Source organism: Cydia fagiglandana, chromosome 14, assembly GCF_963556715.1.
Source record: "Cydia fagiglandana chromosome 14, ilCydFagi1.1, whole genome shotgun sequence".
Taxonomy (NCBI): domain Eukaryota; kingdom Metazoa; phylum Arthropoda; class Insecta; order Lepidoptera; family Tortricidae; genus Cydia; species Cydia fagiglandana.
This window is the reverse complement of record NC_085945.1, coordinates 12,203,177-12,220,813: the sequence shown is the minus strand read 5'-3', so window position 1 is coordinate 12,220,813 and position 17,637 is coordinate 12,203,177. Positions and strand designations below refer to the sequence as shown.

Genomic DNA, 17,637 nt, shown 5'->3' with positions numbered 1-17,637 from the left:
GACAAATAATCTATTTTTCCACCGTTTTGTATATTATGACTATTCTAACACATCTTTAAAAAGTAAATGCTTGGATATGTATTGTACCTTTCGAAGAACGAAATAACTAATATATTTAATTAAGATAGTTTCTCGAAAAATCGATAGGTTTGAACTTGACTACCACTGACATTTATGATTGACATTGCTGTTTCAATTTATTGGTAACACAGTATTCCTGGGCAACGGTAGGCAAGGATGATATATAAACAAAAAATGAGCTTAAAAATGCGAATTATCGTTGTATTCAATATATAATTGCTTATTTTTATGTGTAATTAAATCTGTGCGGTGTGGTGAAATTATAAGTTACAAGACAAGTGTTCAAAAATGGCTTCAGTAAGTGTTCGGGATCAGAAGATCGAACAGCAAGTGAGTATCAATTATTTAAATATTTCCTACTAAATTAATCATAACTCGTACTGCGCATTAAAGAAGGAAAAACGAACATAAGGCTGTAACTTTGACTTCTTCTTTTAGCGTCAAATAATGGAGCAAAAGATGAAACAAAAAAGACAGAATTCTGGTATGGTTCAGGCCAATGATCTAAGGGTTGGTTCAGCAAAGCGACCTATATCTGGAAGCCGATCCCGCGAACTACATGGTGAGTAAATTGTGAACCAATTTCATATAAAATTGTCGTGTTTATGAATGATAGATGTTTTAATTTAACCATGCATGATTGTGATTGATTTTCCTCATTTATTTTGTTATGCTATTGTCTTTTTGTTTAACAACAGGCTATGATGGGCCCATGCAATTCCTTATGTCGCCAGTGAATCCAGACCAAGTCATACCCCTCCAAACCAATAGAATATCAACCTACGATGGTAAGTACCAATGCTTGCTGTTTCTGTACACATTTCCATTAATTTAGCATGAATTCATGTTCTAGTCTATATTATTGCCGTTAAGGATTTAATATTCTAAAAATAAGTAATCTATATGGTAAACTTGCTATTGAATTGCATAAACTAAAGCAACATAAATAAAAATGTTTATGTAATAACATAATTTTTGTATATTTTATTATATGGTATCTTAGTATTAACAAGTAATAATATAAAATCAAAAAAAAAAATAGCAATCTCCAATAGTACATAGACACCTTAGTTACATTCAAATAGATACATTTTATACAGATTTTAGTTATTTCAAGAGTATATACGTCATATCAGCAGTTTGATCAATATCCATTGATACACACATCTAGTTATCTCAAATTATCTATAAGCCTCCAATATCTCAACCATATTGAACAAATATCTCGCTAAATTCATGTCCTTAAGTACTGTTTGTATTGGTTGTTATAGAAACGGCCATTCATCAATGAACTGACTCACTTATGAGTCAATCAATCACTCGGATAAACTAGAACACACTTGACTTGTGGCTCTCTTTGCTATGAATCAACTTGTGACTACATATTGGTCATGGTTATATTTATATATGGGTTTATATAAGTCGTTGTCATCGTAAATTTAAGAGTTAGACTCTTGTCGGTGTAGCTCTCTCCATTTGACTCCATCCAGGGCCGCCTCCTTGATTTCCTTATACTTCATTACAGCTACCTTTTATTTTATATAACTATGTAGGGCAAAAACAAAATTAAAAGTTAGTTTGTAAATAATACAGTACTTTACCGTCACATGTTGTTTTTCCCACATTTTATATTTTGTTAAGTTAGTACAAACTTGAATACTTTTTCATGTGAAGTATACGAAGATTTATATATTTTATTGATTCTCTTTATCAAGCAGAATTCTTGGAACATATCAAATGGAACAGAATTACTAATTAACGACAACCAATTTAAATGATCATTTGTGAACCTTATATTGTAGTGATAAGGTATTGAAATAATCAAGTATTAATTTATAGTAATATTGTTAGACATTTTATATCCCAAAGGATTCAACAAGTTTGTTTAACAATTATTTAACTGTGGATTTGTGGTTTTTAAGAACAGGACAAATGTTGATTTTAATGTGTAACCAGTACTTATTGGTGATTTATTCTTATTAATACTTATGTCATATTAAATATACTTTACCAATAACCGAGTGAAGCATAGGTAAACATCTTTGTAGTGTAGTTGATGATGAGTAAAGCAGTTTTTCCCCATTAGGTGATTCAGGAATGTAGTATGTGGTTTAGCTATGAGTAAAACATTAATGTCTGCCTATTGAAAGAAGAAACAAAGCAGATTTATTTTTGACCTATAACAATCTTAAATGCAATCAGTACTATCGTTTAACATATTATAACAAATCAGTTTGTTTATAGAGGAATTATTCCTCTATTATAAGGATATAAAATAATTAAAATGTTTTTACTGAAATTTTGCAATGGGAAATTCCAAAGAAATATTTTTATATCACAAATAATGACCCTAAACAAAAACGGGAGAAGAATAATTTAGATCATAGGGCCCGGCCACATGTCCACAGTGCGGCGCCGGCCACCGTGGACATGTGGCCGGGCTCTTAATTTTAATTGAAGATGAAGTTTGAAAGTCTATTTACGCGCGAGAACTGGTATGCTATATTCGATACATTGTAAACTTCGATCGACCAAATGGCCGCAATGTAAATGTGTATATATGTATGTCAGTGATCAGTGCACCTTCGATAAACTCTTTTAAAAACAAACTCGATGAACACTTTCGTAGACTACAAAACACAAGTGGACATTGATGTGCACGTATCAGCTTTAAGCTGCCTGTGCATTTACATATAATAATAATGTAATGAAAATTGTATGCAAGTTCTTGAAGCATCTAAATGGGGCTTTAAATCCAGGTTGGTTAACTCTGATGTCCCTGAGATTATTATAATTTGTATTTTAGAACTTGGCAACCAAATCGAAGTGCTAACGGTAGGCGATGGCGACCACAGCGGCGAGGGCGAGGAGGAGGAGGAATCCGTGCCCGTTTGCAGCTTCGCCCGTGACGTGAGCACGGATGACGTTTGTGCCGATGCGGCGGTAGCACCATTACAGCCTCGCGCTAAACGGGACTCGTCTCCCACCCAGGTAAATACCCAGCCAGGTAGTCATCATCGTCGGCCTTCGAATCTATTACAGACTATACAAACAGTGTCAGGTAGGGAGACAACGTTTTTCGTGGCTGTGTAAGCCAATACGGGAGCGGCAAACACGCCCACAGGCCTGGCAGGTGTAGGCACAGTAACAGCCAGGTAGTGTAGGCACAGTAACAGAGGGGACAAGGACGCGCTGTATGCAGGATGGCCGTGTCGATGGGCAGCTTCGCCCGTGACGTGAGCACGAATGACGTTTGTGCCGATGCGGCGGTGGCACCATTACAGCCTCGCGCTAAACGGGACGCGTCCCCCACCCAGGTAAATACTAGTGTAGGCACTACGCACGATTGTCATTAGCTGTGTCCACACAGAACGAGGCGGCGCGCGCGAGGCACATCTACACTGGCCGTTTTGTGCGCGAGGAAGTTGCTTCGCGCGTATGCTCGGTCTGTGTGGACCCGGCTATTAACGGTTAAATTCTTTACTAAGTTTTAAATATGGAATGACTAGAATCAAACCAATTGATCCTTGCGTTCTTGGAGCGCTTTAGTCCTACTCAGATACTTGTCACCTTATTGATTAGTTAAACTATTTAAGCCTACTGCTGTTATTGCAAATTAATTTTATAAGGTGTTGTCGTTTCTTCCACAGACAGTAGAAATTGAGGGTTCCGTAGAAGGAGCCGTAGAGACGTTCGTAGTGACACCGGCCAGACACGGAACCCTGTACAAGTGCAGAATAGCACGCGATAGAAAAGGCATGGATCGTGGGCTTTATCCAACGTACTTTCTGCATTTAGAGAAGGATTATGGGAAGAAAGTGTTCCTATTAGCTGGTAAGTTGAACACAAGTCTCAGTAAATGAGTACAGTAACAGTAATGTGCCCTAATCTGGCCCTAAGTCACTCTAATAATCCTAAACTGACATACATTGGATTTTTTTCACAAATCAATAGCTAGTAGGTACAGTCAGCCAAGAAAGTGGTTTACCACTTTTCGACTCTCATCATCATCATTGGCCTGTCACATCAATAAGATGATGGTTTAAACAGCGTCTATATTAGGAGTGCGGCACTTCCGCAAATGACTATTAAGCCCAATGCGAGAGCGGCAGCCGCGACCGCATAGCTGACAGGAGAATTCCGTGCCCGGTGACGAAGGTGGGAGAGCGGCGCGCTGGTGTCTCAGTTCTCGCCTAGTGTGAAGAAGGCTAAACCACGCTTTATCGTGTGCAACTAATACCCCCTACTACTACTACTTTTCGACTCTATCAATCAGATAATAGAGTAGAAAAGTGGTAAACCACTTTCTTGGCTGACTGTACTAGCCACGATTCTCCTCCCTGAAACCTAAGTTGTCGATGTTCACGTTTAATGGATTTAAAATGCAAGTACGTTTGATTCTGATTTACTAACTATTTTTGGTCTGTATGTACCATCACCCCACACTGTTAACTGTACTTCGGTGAACCTTATGCCTTTTATAATAAGGTTCACCGATGTACAGTTAGGAGTGTTGCTGTTTGTACCTATATTAACATGGAGAGTAAGCTACTTGATAGAAAAAATAAGTTCAATTAATCTTGTTTTTATCCCCTTATAAATAAAGCACCATAATAACTTATGTAGGTATTTTTACCATTATCATATTTAACAAGGAATTGGTAATTGTTAGACCTTATCTCAATACAGTAAGGTTTCCGAATAGACAGTTACTTGTGGTACTAAAAACTTCTAACAGTGATTTAATTTTGATCTACAGCTCGCAAACGGAAAAAGTCGGCAACATCCAACTACCTAATCTCCACGGACCCAACGGAACTGACACGGACCGCCGATAGCTTCGCCGGCAAACTGCGGTCTAATCTACTAGGGACTGCCTTCACGGTGTATGATAATGGCAAGGCGTGGCGGAAACATGACCGAGACAACACGAGGCATGAACTAGCTGCCGTCGTCTATGTAAGTCACTTATATTTAGAGTTTATGTGAATATGAGGCATTTTCAATATAAACTGCGGTCTAATCTACTAGGGACTGCCTTCACGGTGTATGATAATGGCAAGGCGTGGCGGAAACATGACCGAGACAACACGAGGCATGAGCTAGCTGCCGTCGTCTATGTAAGTCACTTATATCTAGAGTTTATGTAAATTGGATGCAGTTTCAATAGAAACTGCGGTCTAATCTACTAAGGGACTGCCTTCACGGTGTATGATAATGGCAAGGTGTGGCGGAAACATGATTGAGCCAACACGAGAGCTGGCTCCTGGCTGCCATAGTGAGCATAGAAGCCATAGAACAACCTTGCAAGGAATTCCTAACTGGATATAGGATTGTGAAATTTGCCTTTTTCACTTGTACATAAATCTGAAATCTATTGCTCCAGATCCGTGTACTGAATGTCGATTATTATTAACGCACTTTTTTGGGTCTAACTTTAAGGTGGTTCGCTTTTCATACAAAATTCAATCAAAGCTCATTAAGTAACTACACACTATTAGTACACAAATATTTCCACATTTATCTTCTTTCGAATATTCGTTTGCGCGAAATTAACAGGAAAACAATGTTTCATACAGAAATCATGCAAAAATCATAGTTAACTTTTCATCAATTTTACGTATGTGTGTGTCACAAATGTCGTGTACAGATACATTTGCGACGTTGCCATACCATTTCCGACGTTGCCGGGCTGACCACGGCTCGAATTTGGAGTGCCGTCATGTTTAGTGCAATTTTGTTGACACTGATATTTGACAGGTAGTTAATTGACCTAAGCGAGAAGTTCGTCAGCTTAGCTAAGAACTATCATGGCGTGTTATGCAAACAGTTGCTTTTTTGCTTGCAAACGGAAGATTCCCGGTTCGATCCCCAGTCATTGTATGCTGGAACATAACTTTTTGTATTTTTGTTACACCTAAATTTCGTATTGTTTTTTTATTGTTATTTAATTTTTCTTACTATCATAAATCGATTATTAAGTATGGGCTACACGTATTCTTTTATTTTTACAAAGATAATTAGAAATTATACTCTTCCTAATCTCTCTGATTTTTACAATCAGGACATCCTCACTGCAATAAAAACCGGGCAAGTGCGAGTCGGACTCGCGCACGAAGGGTTCCGTGCCATAATGCAAAAAAAAAAACAAAAAAAAGCAAAAAAAAACGGTCACCCATCCAAGTACTGACCACTCCCGACGTTGCTTAACTTTGGTCAAAAATCACGTTTGTTGTATGGGAGCCCCATTCAAATCTTTATTTTATTCTGTTTTTAGTATTTGTTGTTATAGCGGCAACAGAAATACATCATCTGTGAAAATTTCAACTGTCTAGCTATTACGGTTCGTGAGATACAGCCTGGTGACAGACGGACGGACGGACGGACGGACGGACGGACGGACGGACGGACAGCGAAGTCTTAGTAATAGGGTCCCGTTTTACCCTTTGGGTACGGAACCCTAAGAAGTCTTAGTAATAGGGTCCCGTTTTACCCCTTGGGTACGGAACCCTAAAAAGAAGTGTATAAAATTTCCTGTGGTTAAAAATAATGGATTTTGTCTATGAATGAAAAACACAATTATTACTATAGTTTGTTTTTTTTAGCATTAGAAATAAGGTAAACAATCTTGACGTGTCTTTTAATTGGAAAACACATTTTAAAAATAAGTTACGGCAAATACGTAACAATTATAAATCTAATACGATCATTTATATTCTTCTGCTTTCATAAGTAATAGTTTTTGATTTAAAAAAAACCTGATAACACTGAGTATGTGGGGGAAGCGCTGCTGGCCTAGCGGAAAGCAATTCGGAGGTCGCGGGTTCTAACCCCGGCTCGTACCAATTATTTTTCGAACTTTTGTACGAAATAGCATTTGATACCTACCTATTTATACACCGATACCTATTTTTCGGTGAAAGAAAACAATGTGAGGAAACCGGACTAATCCAAATAAGTTTACTCTCTGGGTTGGAAGGTCAGGGCAGTCGCTTTCGTAAAAACTAGTGCGCATGCCAATTCTGGGATTAGTTGCCAAGCGGAGATTGAATATCTGGGAGACCGACCAAAGCTTACAAAACATAAAAACTCAAAAATGCGCGTTTTCTCATAGACCTAGCTAAGAGATCAAACCCCTTATAGCAAATTTCATCTAAATCGTTAGAGCCGTTTCTGATATCATCCAAATATATAAATAAATAATTATATATCTAATAATTGCTCGTTTAAAGGTAAGATAACACAAAGGAGAAACAAAAAGAAATTACCTACTCGCATCAGTCTTGAACCCCAATCCTTTTGCACGTATTTCCACGAACATACCGTTACGCTATTGCAACATACTTACGTTGTGTGAAATTGTCTACTACAAGGATCACGGAAACACTGTTTGCATGTGTGAGTAATAGTAGGAAAGAGCGTGACAGCAACACTCCGTCGAATTAAAAAGGTGGTTTTTGCACAATGAAGTATTCAATGTTTATTTTAATAGTTCAATATTTACTTAAAGAGTGCGCGAAACATACTTTTAAGTATACAAATACCAAGACCATTTCACAAAAAAATTAAATCTGAAAATTTGCAAAAGTGGTGCCATCTAGCGAGAGTTAAGTTTTGAGTAACCTAGGCGAACCACCTTAACGCTGCATTGACTTTGCAATATAAGAGTGCGAAAGTTTCATAATTGGTATCAAATTACTATGTAAATATAACGATGCAGAAAGGTGTCAAAATCAGTGCAGATACCTAAAGCTTAGACTACATCACTGGCTCAGTGACCCAAATAGGATTTTGGCCTCTGACACAAGAGAGCGCCATTCTGCCCTATTCTGCGCCACTTCACGCTAAAAGCTTAGACTGACTCTAGAAATATTCACATATCACCAATATTCATTGAATATTTTATATATTTCAGGACACCAACGTGCTAGGCTTCAAAGGCCCCCGAAAAATGACCGTCATCCTCCCAGGCATGACGCCCGACCGCCAGCGCGTCACCATCGCCCCAGAAGACGACAGCGAAACTTTACTAGAGCGTCACAAACTCCAAAACTTAGACGAAATAGTCGTCCTACACAACAAAACACCAGTATGGAACGACGAAACACAATCCTACGTCCTGAATTTCCACGGAAGAGTTACCCAGGCAAGTGTGAAGAACTTCCAAATCGTACATGACTCCGAACCGGATTATGTGGTCATGCAATTCGGCCGTATATCCGAGGATGTTTTCACTATGGACTTTAGATATCCGTTGTGCGCTTTGCAGGCGTTCGGTATTGCGCTTAGCTCGTTCGACAGTAAGCTCGCTTGCGAGTGAATTTGACGATTTTTAGAACTTTTACAGCGAATAGGATTGGAATCCATAGGAATCAATTCACAATCATGCCGTTTTTTGCCATTAGTAATATAGTTGTATTTTACATTCCATTATGAATTTGTGTTACAGACCATACTTTATTTAAACGAATTTAGGCTTTACTGCCTAACAAATAGGAAAAATATTAAAGCATAATGCCTTATTTGGCGACACTTTAAAACTGTCACCACGTTCCAATATTCTGGCAACTAAACGTATTTAAACGTGAGTATAGTTAAACAAAGTCTGCAGCGATTTTGATAGCATACACAGTGCAAGTGTTATTTATGCGTCATAATTGCATAGAAGTTTGATGTTTAAAATAACACTTTCACTGCGCGTGCTATCAAAATCGTTGCAAACTTTTTTCGTCTAACTTTAGAAGTTTACCAGTATAACGCACATTTAGTTTTGGTATACATTGTGACATAGAATAGGTATCAGGGTAACACGTATTGTGTGTATCAATATCAATTGAAACGAAATAGATGTATTGACAGCACATTACACTTTAGATAATTTTGGGCAATCACAGAAAAAAAATACGGCTAGAAACAAAGTAGTGGGTTATGTTTATGTTCCGACATAACCGTAAAGATCGATTTTTCTAGGATAGCGGTGCCGTCATAAATATGGATGTCGTAGTTTTTGTATGGAGACGGCCGCTATATGACGGCACCGCTATCCTAGGAAACTAGAGCATAACAACCAAAAAATATAAGGGGGTATTTTAAAAGTTTGCACCTTCGAAAAATATACCAATTAGCCCATACAACCATTTCCAGTCGCCGTTACGACGCGGTGTAGACACATCTTGTGTCGACACCGTCTGTTTCGGTCACAATTCCAGTCGCAGAGTCGTCGCCGTGTCGACACAGTTACCAGAAATGGGGAAGGGTCGACACATGACACAAAGTGACGTAAAGTGTGGTCGCCGTGTGCACACATTGTTACTAGTTTGCGACTACTTTATGCCAAATCATTCGTTCATTCGTTCATTTCGTTCCTGTCAAATGGAAACTGTCAGATGGAAAAATAGTTAAATAAAAATAAGTGACATTAATACGCCATCTCTAAAACGGATTACAAGACGTAATTATATATTGTTTGCATTTATATTACAATAGGACTTAAATTATTATGGGGAATTAAACTGCTCGAGTGATTTGAAAAACTAAGTGTAATATAATCAACGCGCCACCACATTGTTTTAGTTTAGCCGGAAATGAAATTGTTTACTTCTCAGTGCTTGTGTTCATAAATATATTATTTGATGCATTTTTAGTACTTCGATGCGTATACTATACTTAAATAACAGAAATAACGCTTTACATACTACGAAACTTGTTAATTATGATGTATAAATATGGTTTAAGGCTGAGAAATATTGCAGTCACAAAGTAGTCGCAAATGTTTCGACTTTGTGTCGACTCTGTGTAGACACATGACACGCGCTGTCAAAAGTAATAACAAAGTTACTGGATTTGCAAAATGGCTCCTTGTGTTCATTTGTTTTCAGATATTCTCAAAGTGTAAAAATGACGTGGTCAGAGATGGGACTTAATAGATTAACTGTTTATTTGACTAATTAATGGAATAAAAAAAGTTAATCCTCAAATTTTAATCACGATTAGTTTAGTTAGTCGACCTAACATAGATTGAAATTGAATTAATCTGAACATTAATCGAATAAATTATCGATTAAATCTCGGTTGGAAGTAGACAGGGGGCCATTTTTGTACGTGAAAATAATAGAAATGTCTTGCATGCAGATGGTAACCAAACACTTTGTCATAAAAGTCGAGATGGGTGTCGATTTATAGGTTTTAGGGAGTGCCGATTTCGAAAATGATGACCATTTTGGAATCCAAAATGGCGGCCATGCACTGTGTCATAAAAGTCGTCATGGATGTCGTTTTATACGTTTTAGGGGGCCCCAATTTTGAAAATGATGACCATTTTGGATTCCAAAATGGTGGCCATGCACTATGTCATAAAAGTCGTCATGGGTGTCGTTTTATAGGTTTTAGGGGGCGCAGATTTCGAAAACGATGACCATTTTGGATTCCAAGATGGCGGCCATGCACTATGTCATAAAAGTCGTCATGGATGTCGTTTTATAGGTTTTAGGGGGCCCCGATTTAGAAAATGATGACCATTTTGAAATTCAAAATGGCGGCCATGCACTATGTCATAAAAGTCGTCATGGGTGTCGTTTTATAGGTTTTGGGGGGCGCAGATTTAGAAAATGATGACCATTTTGGATTCCAAAATGGTGGCCATGCACTATGTCATAAAAGTCGTCATGGGTGTCGTTTTATAGGTGTTAAGGCGCGCAGATTTCGAAAACGATGACCATTTTGGATTCCAAGATGGCGGCCATGCACTATGTCATAAAAGTCGTCATGGATGTCGTTTTATAGGTTTTAGGGGGCCCCGCTTTCGAAAATGATGACCATTTTGGAATCCAGAATGGCGGCCATGCACTATGTCATAAAAGTCGTCATGGGTGTCGTTTTATAGGTTTTGGGGGGCGCAGATTTCGAAAATGATAACCATTTTCGATTCCAAAATGGCGACCATGCACTATGTCATAAAAGTCGTCATGGATGTCCTTTTATGGATTTTAGGGGGCCCCGATTTAGAAAATGATGACCATTTTGAAATCCAAAATCGCGGCCATGCACTATGTCATAAAAGTCGTCATGGGTGTCGTTTTATAGGTTTTGGGGGGCGCAGATTTCGAAAACGATAACCATTTTCGATTCCAAAATGGCGGCCATGCACTATGTCATAAAAGTCGTCATGGATGTCGTTTTATAGGTTTTGGGGGGCGCAGATTTAGAAAATGGTGACCATTTTGGATTCCAAAATGGTGGCCATGCACATTGTCATAAAAGTCGTCATGAGTGTCGTTTTATAGGTTTTAGGGGGCGCAGATTTCGAAAACGATGACCATTTTGGATTCCAAGATGGCGGCTATGCACTATGTCATAAAAGTCGTCATGGATATCGTTTTATAGGTTTTAGGGGGCCCCGCTTTCGAAAACGATAACCATTTTCGATTCCAAAATGGCGGCCATGCACTATGTCATAAAAGTCGTCATGGATGTCGTTTTATAGGTTTTGGGGGGGCGCAGATTTAGAAAATGATGACCATTTTGGATTCCAAGATGGCGGCCATGCACTATGTCATAAAAGTCGTCATGGATGTCGTTTCATAGGTTTTAGGGGATGCAGATTTCGAAAATGATGGCCATTTTGGAATCCAAAATGGCAGCCATGCACTATGTCATAAAAGTTGTTATGGGTGTCATTTTATAGGTTTTAGGGGGCCCTGATTTCGAAAATGATGACCATTTTGGAATCCAAAATGGCGGCCATGCAGTATGTCATTAAAGTCGTCATGGCTGTCGTTTTATAGGTTTTAGGGAGTGCAGATTTCGAATATAATAACTATTTTGGAATCCAAGATGGCGGCCATGCCCTATGTTAAAAGTCGACATGGATGTCGTTTTGTTGGTCATGGTCATCATTTTCGAAATCTGCTCTTCCTAACACCTATAAATCAACATCTATGACGGCTTATATGACAAAGTGCACGGCAGACATCTTGGAATCCAAAATGGTCATCATTTTCGAATTCTGCACTCCCTAAAACCTATAAGACGATATCCATGACGACTTTTATGACAATGTGCACGGCACACATCTTGGATTCCAAACTGGTCATCATTTTCGAAATCGGCACTTCCTAAAACCTATAAAACGATATTCATGACGACTTTTATGACAACATACGTAGCCGCCATCTTGGATTATAAAATAATCATCGTTTTCGAATTCTGCGCTCCCTAAAACCTATAAATCGACATCCGTGACGACGCAAGTTATCTTTATTTTCAGATCTAACAAACTGCTACAGAATACAAAGGACAAAAAAAGAAGCAAGGAGGTAATGAAACAAGCAAAAATACAGATGATTCCTCGACGCAATGGGATGCTTCTTAAATTGTGTCCAGATTTTTTTGTCATAAGAGTTTTTATTTTTCACGTATTACTCTCACAAGTTCCGTGACATTTCGACCTTGTAATTTTTTAAGTAAATGTTTTTGTTTATCTGTGAGGATCTCACTAGAATAATATAATCAAGGTATGTTTATATTTGATGATTGAAATAGTAACGCAAAAAAAATATATATTTGTGTCTTATATTCCTGCCGAAGACTTTTATTTTTCCTTTTCCTTCTACACAAGTTTGGTCAAGTAATAAGAATTTAGGGCTCTCAATTTTATTTTGACTTCTACAACAGGAAAGCTACGAGGCCATGTTTGGTATCGTTTTCGTATAAATTCGCAGTACCAAATTTAGTTATGGTATCACATTGACACCATTCCAAAGTACTTTCTTTTAAACTCCTCTTCACGCTTAAACTGCTGAACAGTTTTCATTTAAATTTAGTACACATATTTTGAGTCCCGAGACAGGACATAATAAGTTATCTCAAAAATCATCCTTCAAAAGTGTGAAATGAGGTGTAGGGGGAATTCAGAATTGACTTCTTGAAGTTAATACTGTTTAAGTTTAGGTTTGAAGTCATGTTTTTTTTATCATTTTTAGGGTTTGTACCCAAAGGGTAAAACGGGACCCTATTACTAAGACTTCGCTGTCCGTCCGTCCGTCCGTCCGTCCGTCTGTCTGTCACCGGGCTGTATCTCACGAACCGTGATAGCTAGACAGTTGAAATTTTCACAGATGATGTATTTCTGTTGCCGCTATAACAACAAATACTAAAAACAGAATAAAAATAAAGATTTGAATGGGGCTCCCATACAACAAACGTGATTTTTGAGCAAAGTTAAGCAACGTCGGGAGTGGTCAGTACTAGGATGGGTGACCGTTTCTTTTTTTGCTTTTTTTTTTGTTTTTTTTTTGCATTATGGTACGGAACCCTTCGTGCGCGAGTCCGACTCGCACTTGCCCGGTTTTTAACTAAATCAAAGATGTAGACCATCCCAAATTTAATATAAATCGGTTCAGCGGTTATTGATTTCCCGTACAAATTTTCACGCCACTTTTCATACCTTCAAAAGATGATTTTGGTTATAAGATCTATCATGTGTCCTGTTCCGGGACGCAAACTATTTCTATACCAAATTTCAACGAAATCGGTTCAGCGGTTAAGCGTCAAGAGGAGTTTAAAAAAAACCGACCAAGTGCGAGTCGGACTCGCGTATTAAGGGTTCCGTACATTAAGTCCGACTCGCGCTTGACTGCACATTTCTAATAGGTTTTCCTGTCATCTATAGGTAAAGAACTATTTTGTGTATTTAGACAGACAGACATACAGCCGCACGAGTGATCCTATAAGGATTCCGTTTTTTGCTTTTGAGGTACGGAACCCTAAAAAGATTTTTTTTTATTTTGTGGAATGGTGTCAATGTGATACCTTAAATGGATTCAGCAATCCAGATTTATACGAAAACGATACCATACACGGCCTAGCGCCTTCACTGATGTAGATATATCAAGATAAAATTGAGAGCCCTAAATAAACTTTCAAGAGCGGATATCTCAAAAACTATTCAACATATCGAAAAAAATTACTGAATAAACTTGTAACAAATTAAATTAACTTTCATTTTGTATAAGTGGCCATGTCGCTAAGATGCATAGTTTCCGAGATATAATCGAAAAACCGGAAAATGGGCCTTCAAAGCCCCCTCTCTTCCCCCCGCTCAAGGGCTACGGCCGGAGACTTTTGATATGTTCACCTCCTAACTTGTCCAAACCAAGTTACAGAGTCAAAAATTGTGTTCCGAGCATTTCCCTCTACAACTTTTTTGAGCATTCGTTGGCTGACCTAAGTAGCTTATTGCATTTCTTTAAAAACTTTTCTGTAAAAGGTTGACGGGTGTTGGGTGTTTATATGGTTTTGGACGATTATTATCATTTGCATCGCCCATGATGACTTACTAGAATTACTTACGAGCACACGAGACACTAATAGTAGTTTGACAAACCTTGGTTTTCAAGAGGTATTTTATATTGACATTTGCTGTCACAAATTTGCTGTCAGATTTAGTCGCAAACCGCACGCAAAGTGCACACAAATGTGTCGACACCTTGTTACGGAAAAGTGTACACACGGCGACGACACTTTGTTTCGAAACAATTCTAGACACATTGTGTGGACTCTGTTACGACACATCTGACATTTAGTTACCACTTTGATGATTCTGCGACTGGAATGGTTATATGGGAGATAAGAGATTATCCAACACTCCACTTTTCGATATTCTCGTGCAAATAATAATGTATGTATGATTATACAAAAAATAGGCCATAAAATTATCTTATTGAGTATTATAATTTTTCTATAAAATTTTAGTTTATTGGTTTAAAAAAAAATTCAATTGGAGGCTATTCAAATATTGCTAATTTTTAGCTGGCAGGCCATTGTAAGATATATATGCATTTTATTTCAAGGCTGAATTATTACTTTTACAGTACATCAAGAAATTCTAATAAATGGTGTTGTTCATAAATTTACTTATATAATTTATTTTTTATTGTTTTCGTGAAACTTTATGAAATCATGACAAATTTGTGGTCCTAGTCATTTAAAATAGTTTTTAATTAGTTATAGTTAGTTAGAATTACTTTTTTTTATATAATTGAGAATTGCATTTAAATATCACATCACCAAATGTTGATATGTATGACAGTTAAATGTAAAAATGTAACTTACATAATTTTAATACAAAAGTATTATTACAATGGCATAAGAAGTATATTTTTACACTTAACTGTACTATTGATTATGTGTCATATCACTCATATCATATCATGGATAAACGCACAATTGTATGTGTTATTGGTTTAGTTTTAATTTTTATATCTTAAGATTCTTCAGTGTACTTTTCTGCACTCTTACAGTATTCTATTATTTTTATGTTGTTGCATTTTAGTTTAAACTGTAATAAGTATTATTATTTTACACAATCTTGTAATATGTATTTAGTCTCGTATTATTATAACTAAAAGTATTGGCACAAGGTACAGGGTCAATTGATCCTAAGACGCTGGTTTAACTTTTAAATTTATAATACAAGCGATAGCAAATCTTATCCGAATGCACGAAGGCTCATTTTAATCTGTACTTATCCATGAGCGCCTTTTTTACATCGCGTTACCATTGATCACTTCGTCCATATATGTAGTAATTTCTCTCGCCCTTTTTAATAGATTCGACAATAATCTGTCCACTGCCTTGTCTCATGTTTCGAATTGACTATCATTGTTTTAAGAACAATTAAATGTCTCATTCTCTGGGAAAGGCGACCCTTCTCGCGATATGCGTTTGCATTATTTTGTAAGCGCATGCCTCAAGTACCTTTTCTTTGAGAGAGACACAAATAAGAATATAAACTTAATAAACGTGTGCCTATAATAGAATATGTGTGTAGATAGCTAAAAAAGGAAAATAAAATGTATTGTAAAATAACTAAATGAATAAACTCAACGCGTCAATATATATGAGCTTTCTTGTAGTTCTATGTTAGTATTATAATGTGGCTGTCATGATAAGTCCTTACAGATTTTGAGTTTATGCTATTTAAAATACTGTGATGCCGCTTTCTTTTATATATTTTGACTATACGCGGAATGCGTGGTGGAGGAACTGAAAGCGACTTTCACACATGACAAAAATGTGACATTTCGTACGCTCAAATTTTCATAAATTTTACAACTTTCAACTGTCGAATTATTATTTTAAAGTTCCAGTTTATCATGACCAGCGACTAATATTTACTGAGTGGAAAGCACAATACAGATTATTAGTATATACCTAGTATTTTATAATCGAATAACTTGTATTGTATCGTCAAATATCAATTTCTATGTATGAAATAATCATGATTAATATATATTCTACACAGCTATAATAGTTATATGCTAACAATTCACATTGTACACTATTAAATGTATCATACTTTAAATTGTATCTGTACACAGGGATATACTTTTACCAAATATGAATATTATATAGCATGCATTTTTTTAAGGCCGCACGTTAGAGATGCGTGTTGTAATATACTGATGCTTGGAAGATACGGCACACCGCTTGCGTGACGTGTGCGTGTACGGCTCCAACATTTATCGCACGTGCACGTCTACACACACGCAGCAGGTGTGCTCTGGCCTTCAGTGGCGGCGGGTCAAACATATTCATAGGCAAGCCGGGGCTAATTTGGCTTACATATTTCCTTTACAACTCTGCTTAAACGTCCAAGCCGGTGGGAATCGGCTTTTATGAACGCGCCGCTACTGCTGGCCTTTACTTAATTTTCAATACGATCTACATTGCTTATATCAAACATTGATGTTATTAAACTGAGGTAAAGAATAATTTTACAGTATTAACTTCGGGGTATTGTGCCTTCTGTAAAATAATAATAGATTTAAGGCAGGATTTCTCAATCGATTTTTATAAATAACAGTCAAAAATATACAGAATTGGTCTAGAATGTGTAACTTTTTGTTTGTTTTCGGCTGTATAGTATTTGCGTTTTTAAATACATTAATATTAGGGAAATGTACCTACCTACCTACCTAGAGAAAAAGTACCTAACTAAATGTACAACGGTCTAGGCAACATAATTTTTGATATCCACCCATCATGCACTGCTTAAGACGGTGGGAAAAGAAATGAGATAAACCAATACCGCTCGAAAAAAGTTCAATTATTTTGAAAGTTGATTGAGAAATACCCTCTAAATGTTGTGCCTTTTATTTTCATTTCTACTATGTATTTTGTACCTGAGGATGTTCTTAGATCCAATTTAGAACCCTTTAGAACACTTTTACTAAAGCTTATGTGCGATTTACAACAAATGACAGAGTCAAAGGAATTCGAAACTTATATTACTATAATTAGATTCCATATTTCAGTGGCTGCCACAAATAAGACGCGCCCAGACCGTTTGATGTGAATCGTATATAAAGGTGGTATTCCACCTGTCCAATTTCTTTCTCCAATGTGCATTGCGTTTCACTCTCTAAGCAAAATGTGAAATGCAAATACACATTGAACCCAATATTGGACACATAATACCACCCTTTGACTCGTGTGTTTAAACTTAGGATAGAAGTAGTTATGTAGCTAAGTTTGCCACCTATAGGTAGGGCAGCG

At 37.2% G+C, this 17,637-nt stretch overlaps 1 protein-coding gene across 1 annotated transcript; it reads left to right on the top strand.

The window, feature by feature from the left end:
* The first annotated feature begins 141 nt into the window (after nt 1–141).
* Nucleotides 142–9,085, top strand: LOC134670796 (protein king tubby). Its single transcript, XM_063528619.1, has 7 exons — nt 142–411; nt 520–643; nt 780–869; nt 2,888–3,072; nt 3,732–3,915; nt 4,841–5,040; nt 7,997–9,085. Exons 1-7 carry the CDS (start codon nt 370–372, stop codon nt 8,399–8,401), a joined length of 1,230 nt encoding a protein of 409 aa, XP_063384689.1. The 5' UTR covers nt 142–369; the 3' UTR covers nt 8,402–9,085.
* The last annotated feature ends 8,552 nt before the right edge of the window (nt 9,086–17,637 follow it).

Excerpts from the sequence above, each read along its gene's own strand:
- LOC134670796 (XM_063528619.1), top strand. The coding sequence starts at position 370 with ATGGCTTCAGTAAGTGTTCGGGATCAGAAGATCGAACAGCAA. Across the intron at positions 644-779 it reads CCGATCCCGCGAACTACATG|GCTATGATGGGCCCATGCAA; the intron begins GTGAGTAAATTG and ends GTTTAACAACAG. Across the intron at positions 5,041-7,996 it reads AACTAGCTGCCGTCGTCTAT|GACACCAACGTGCTAGGCTT; the intron begins GTAAGTCACTTA and ends TATATATTTCAG.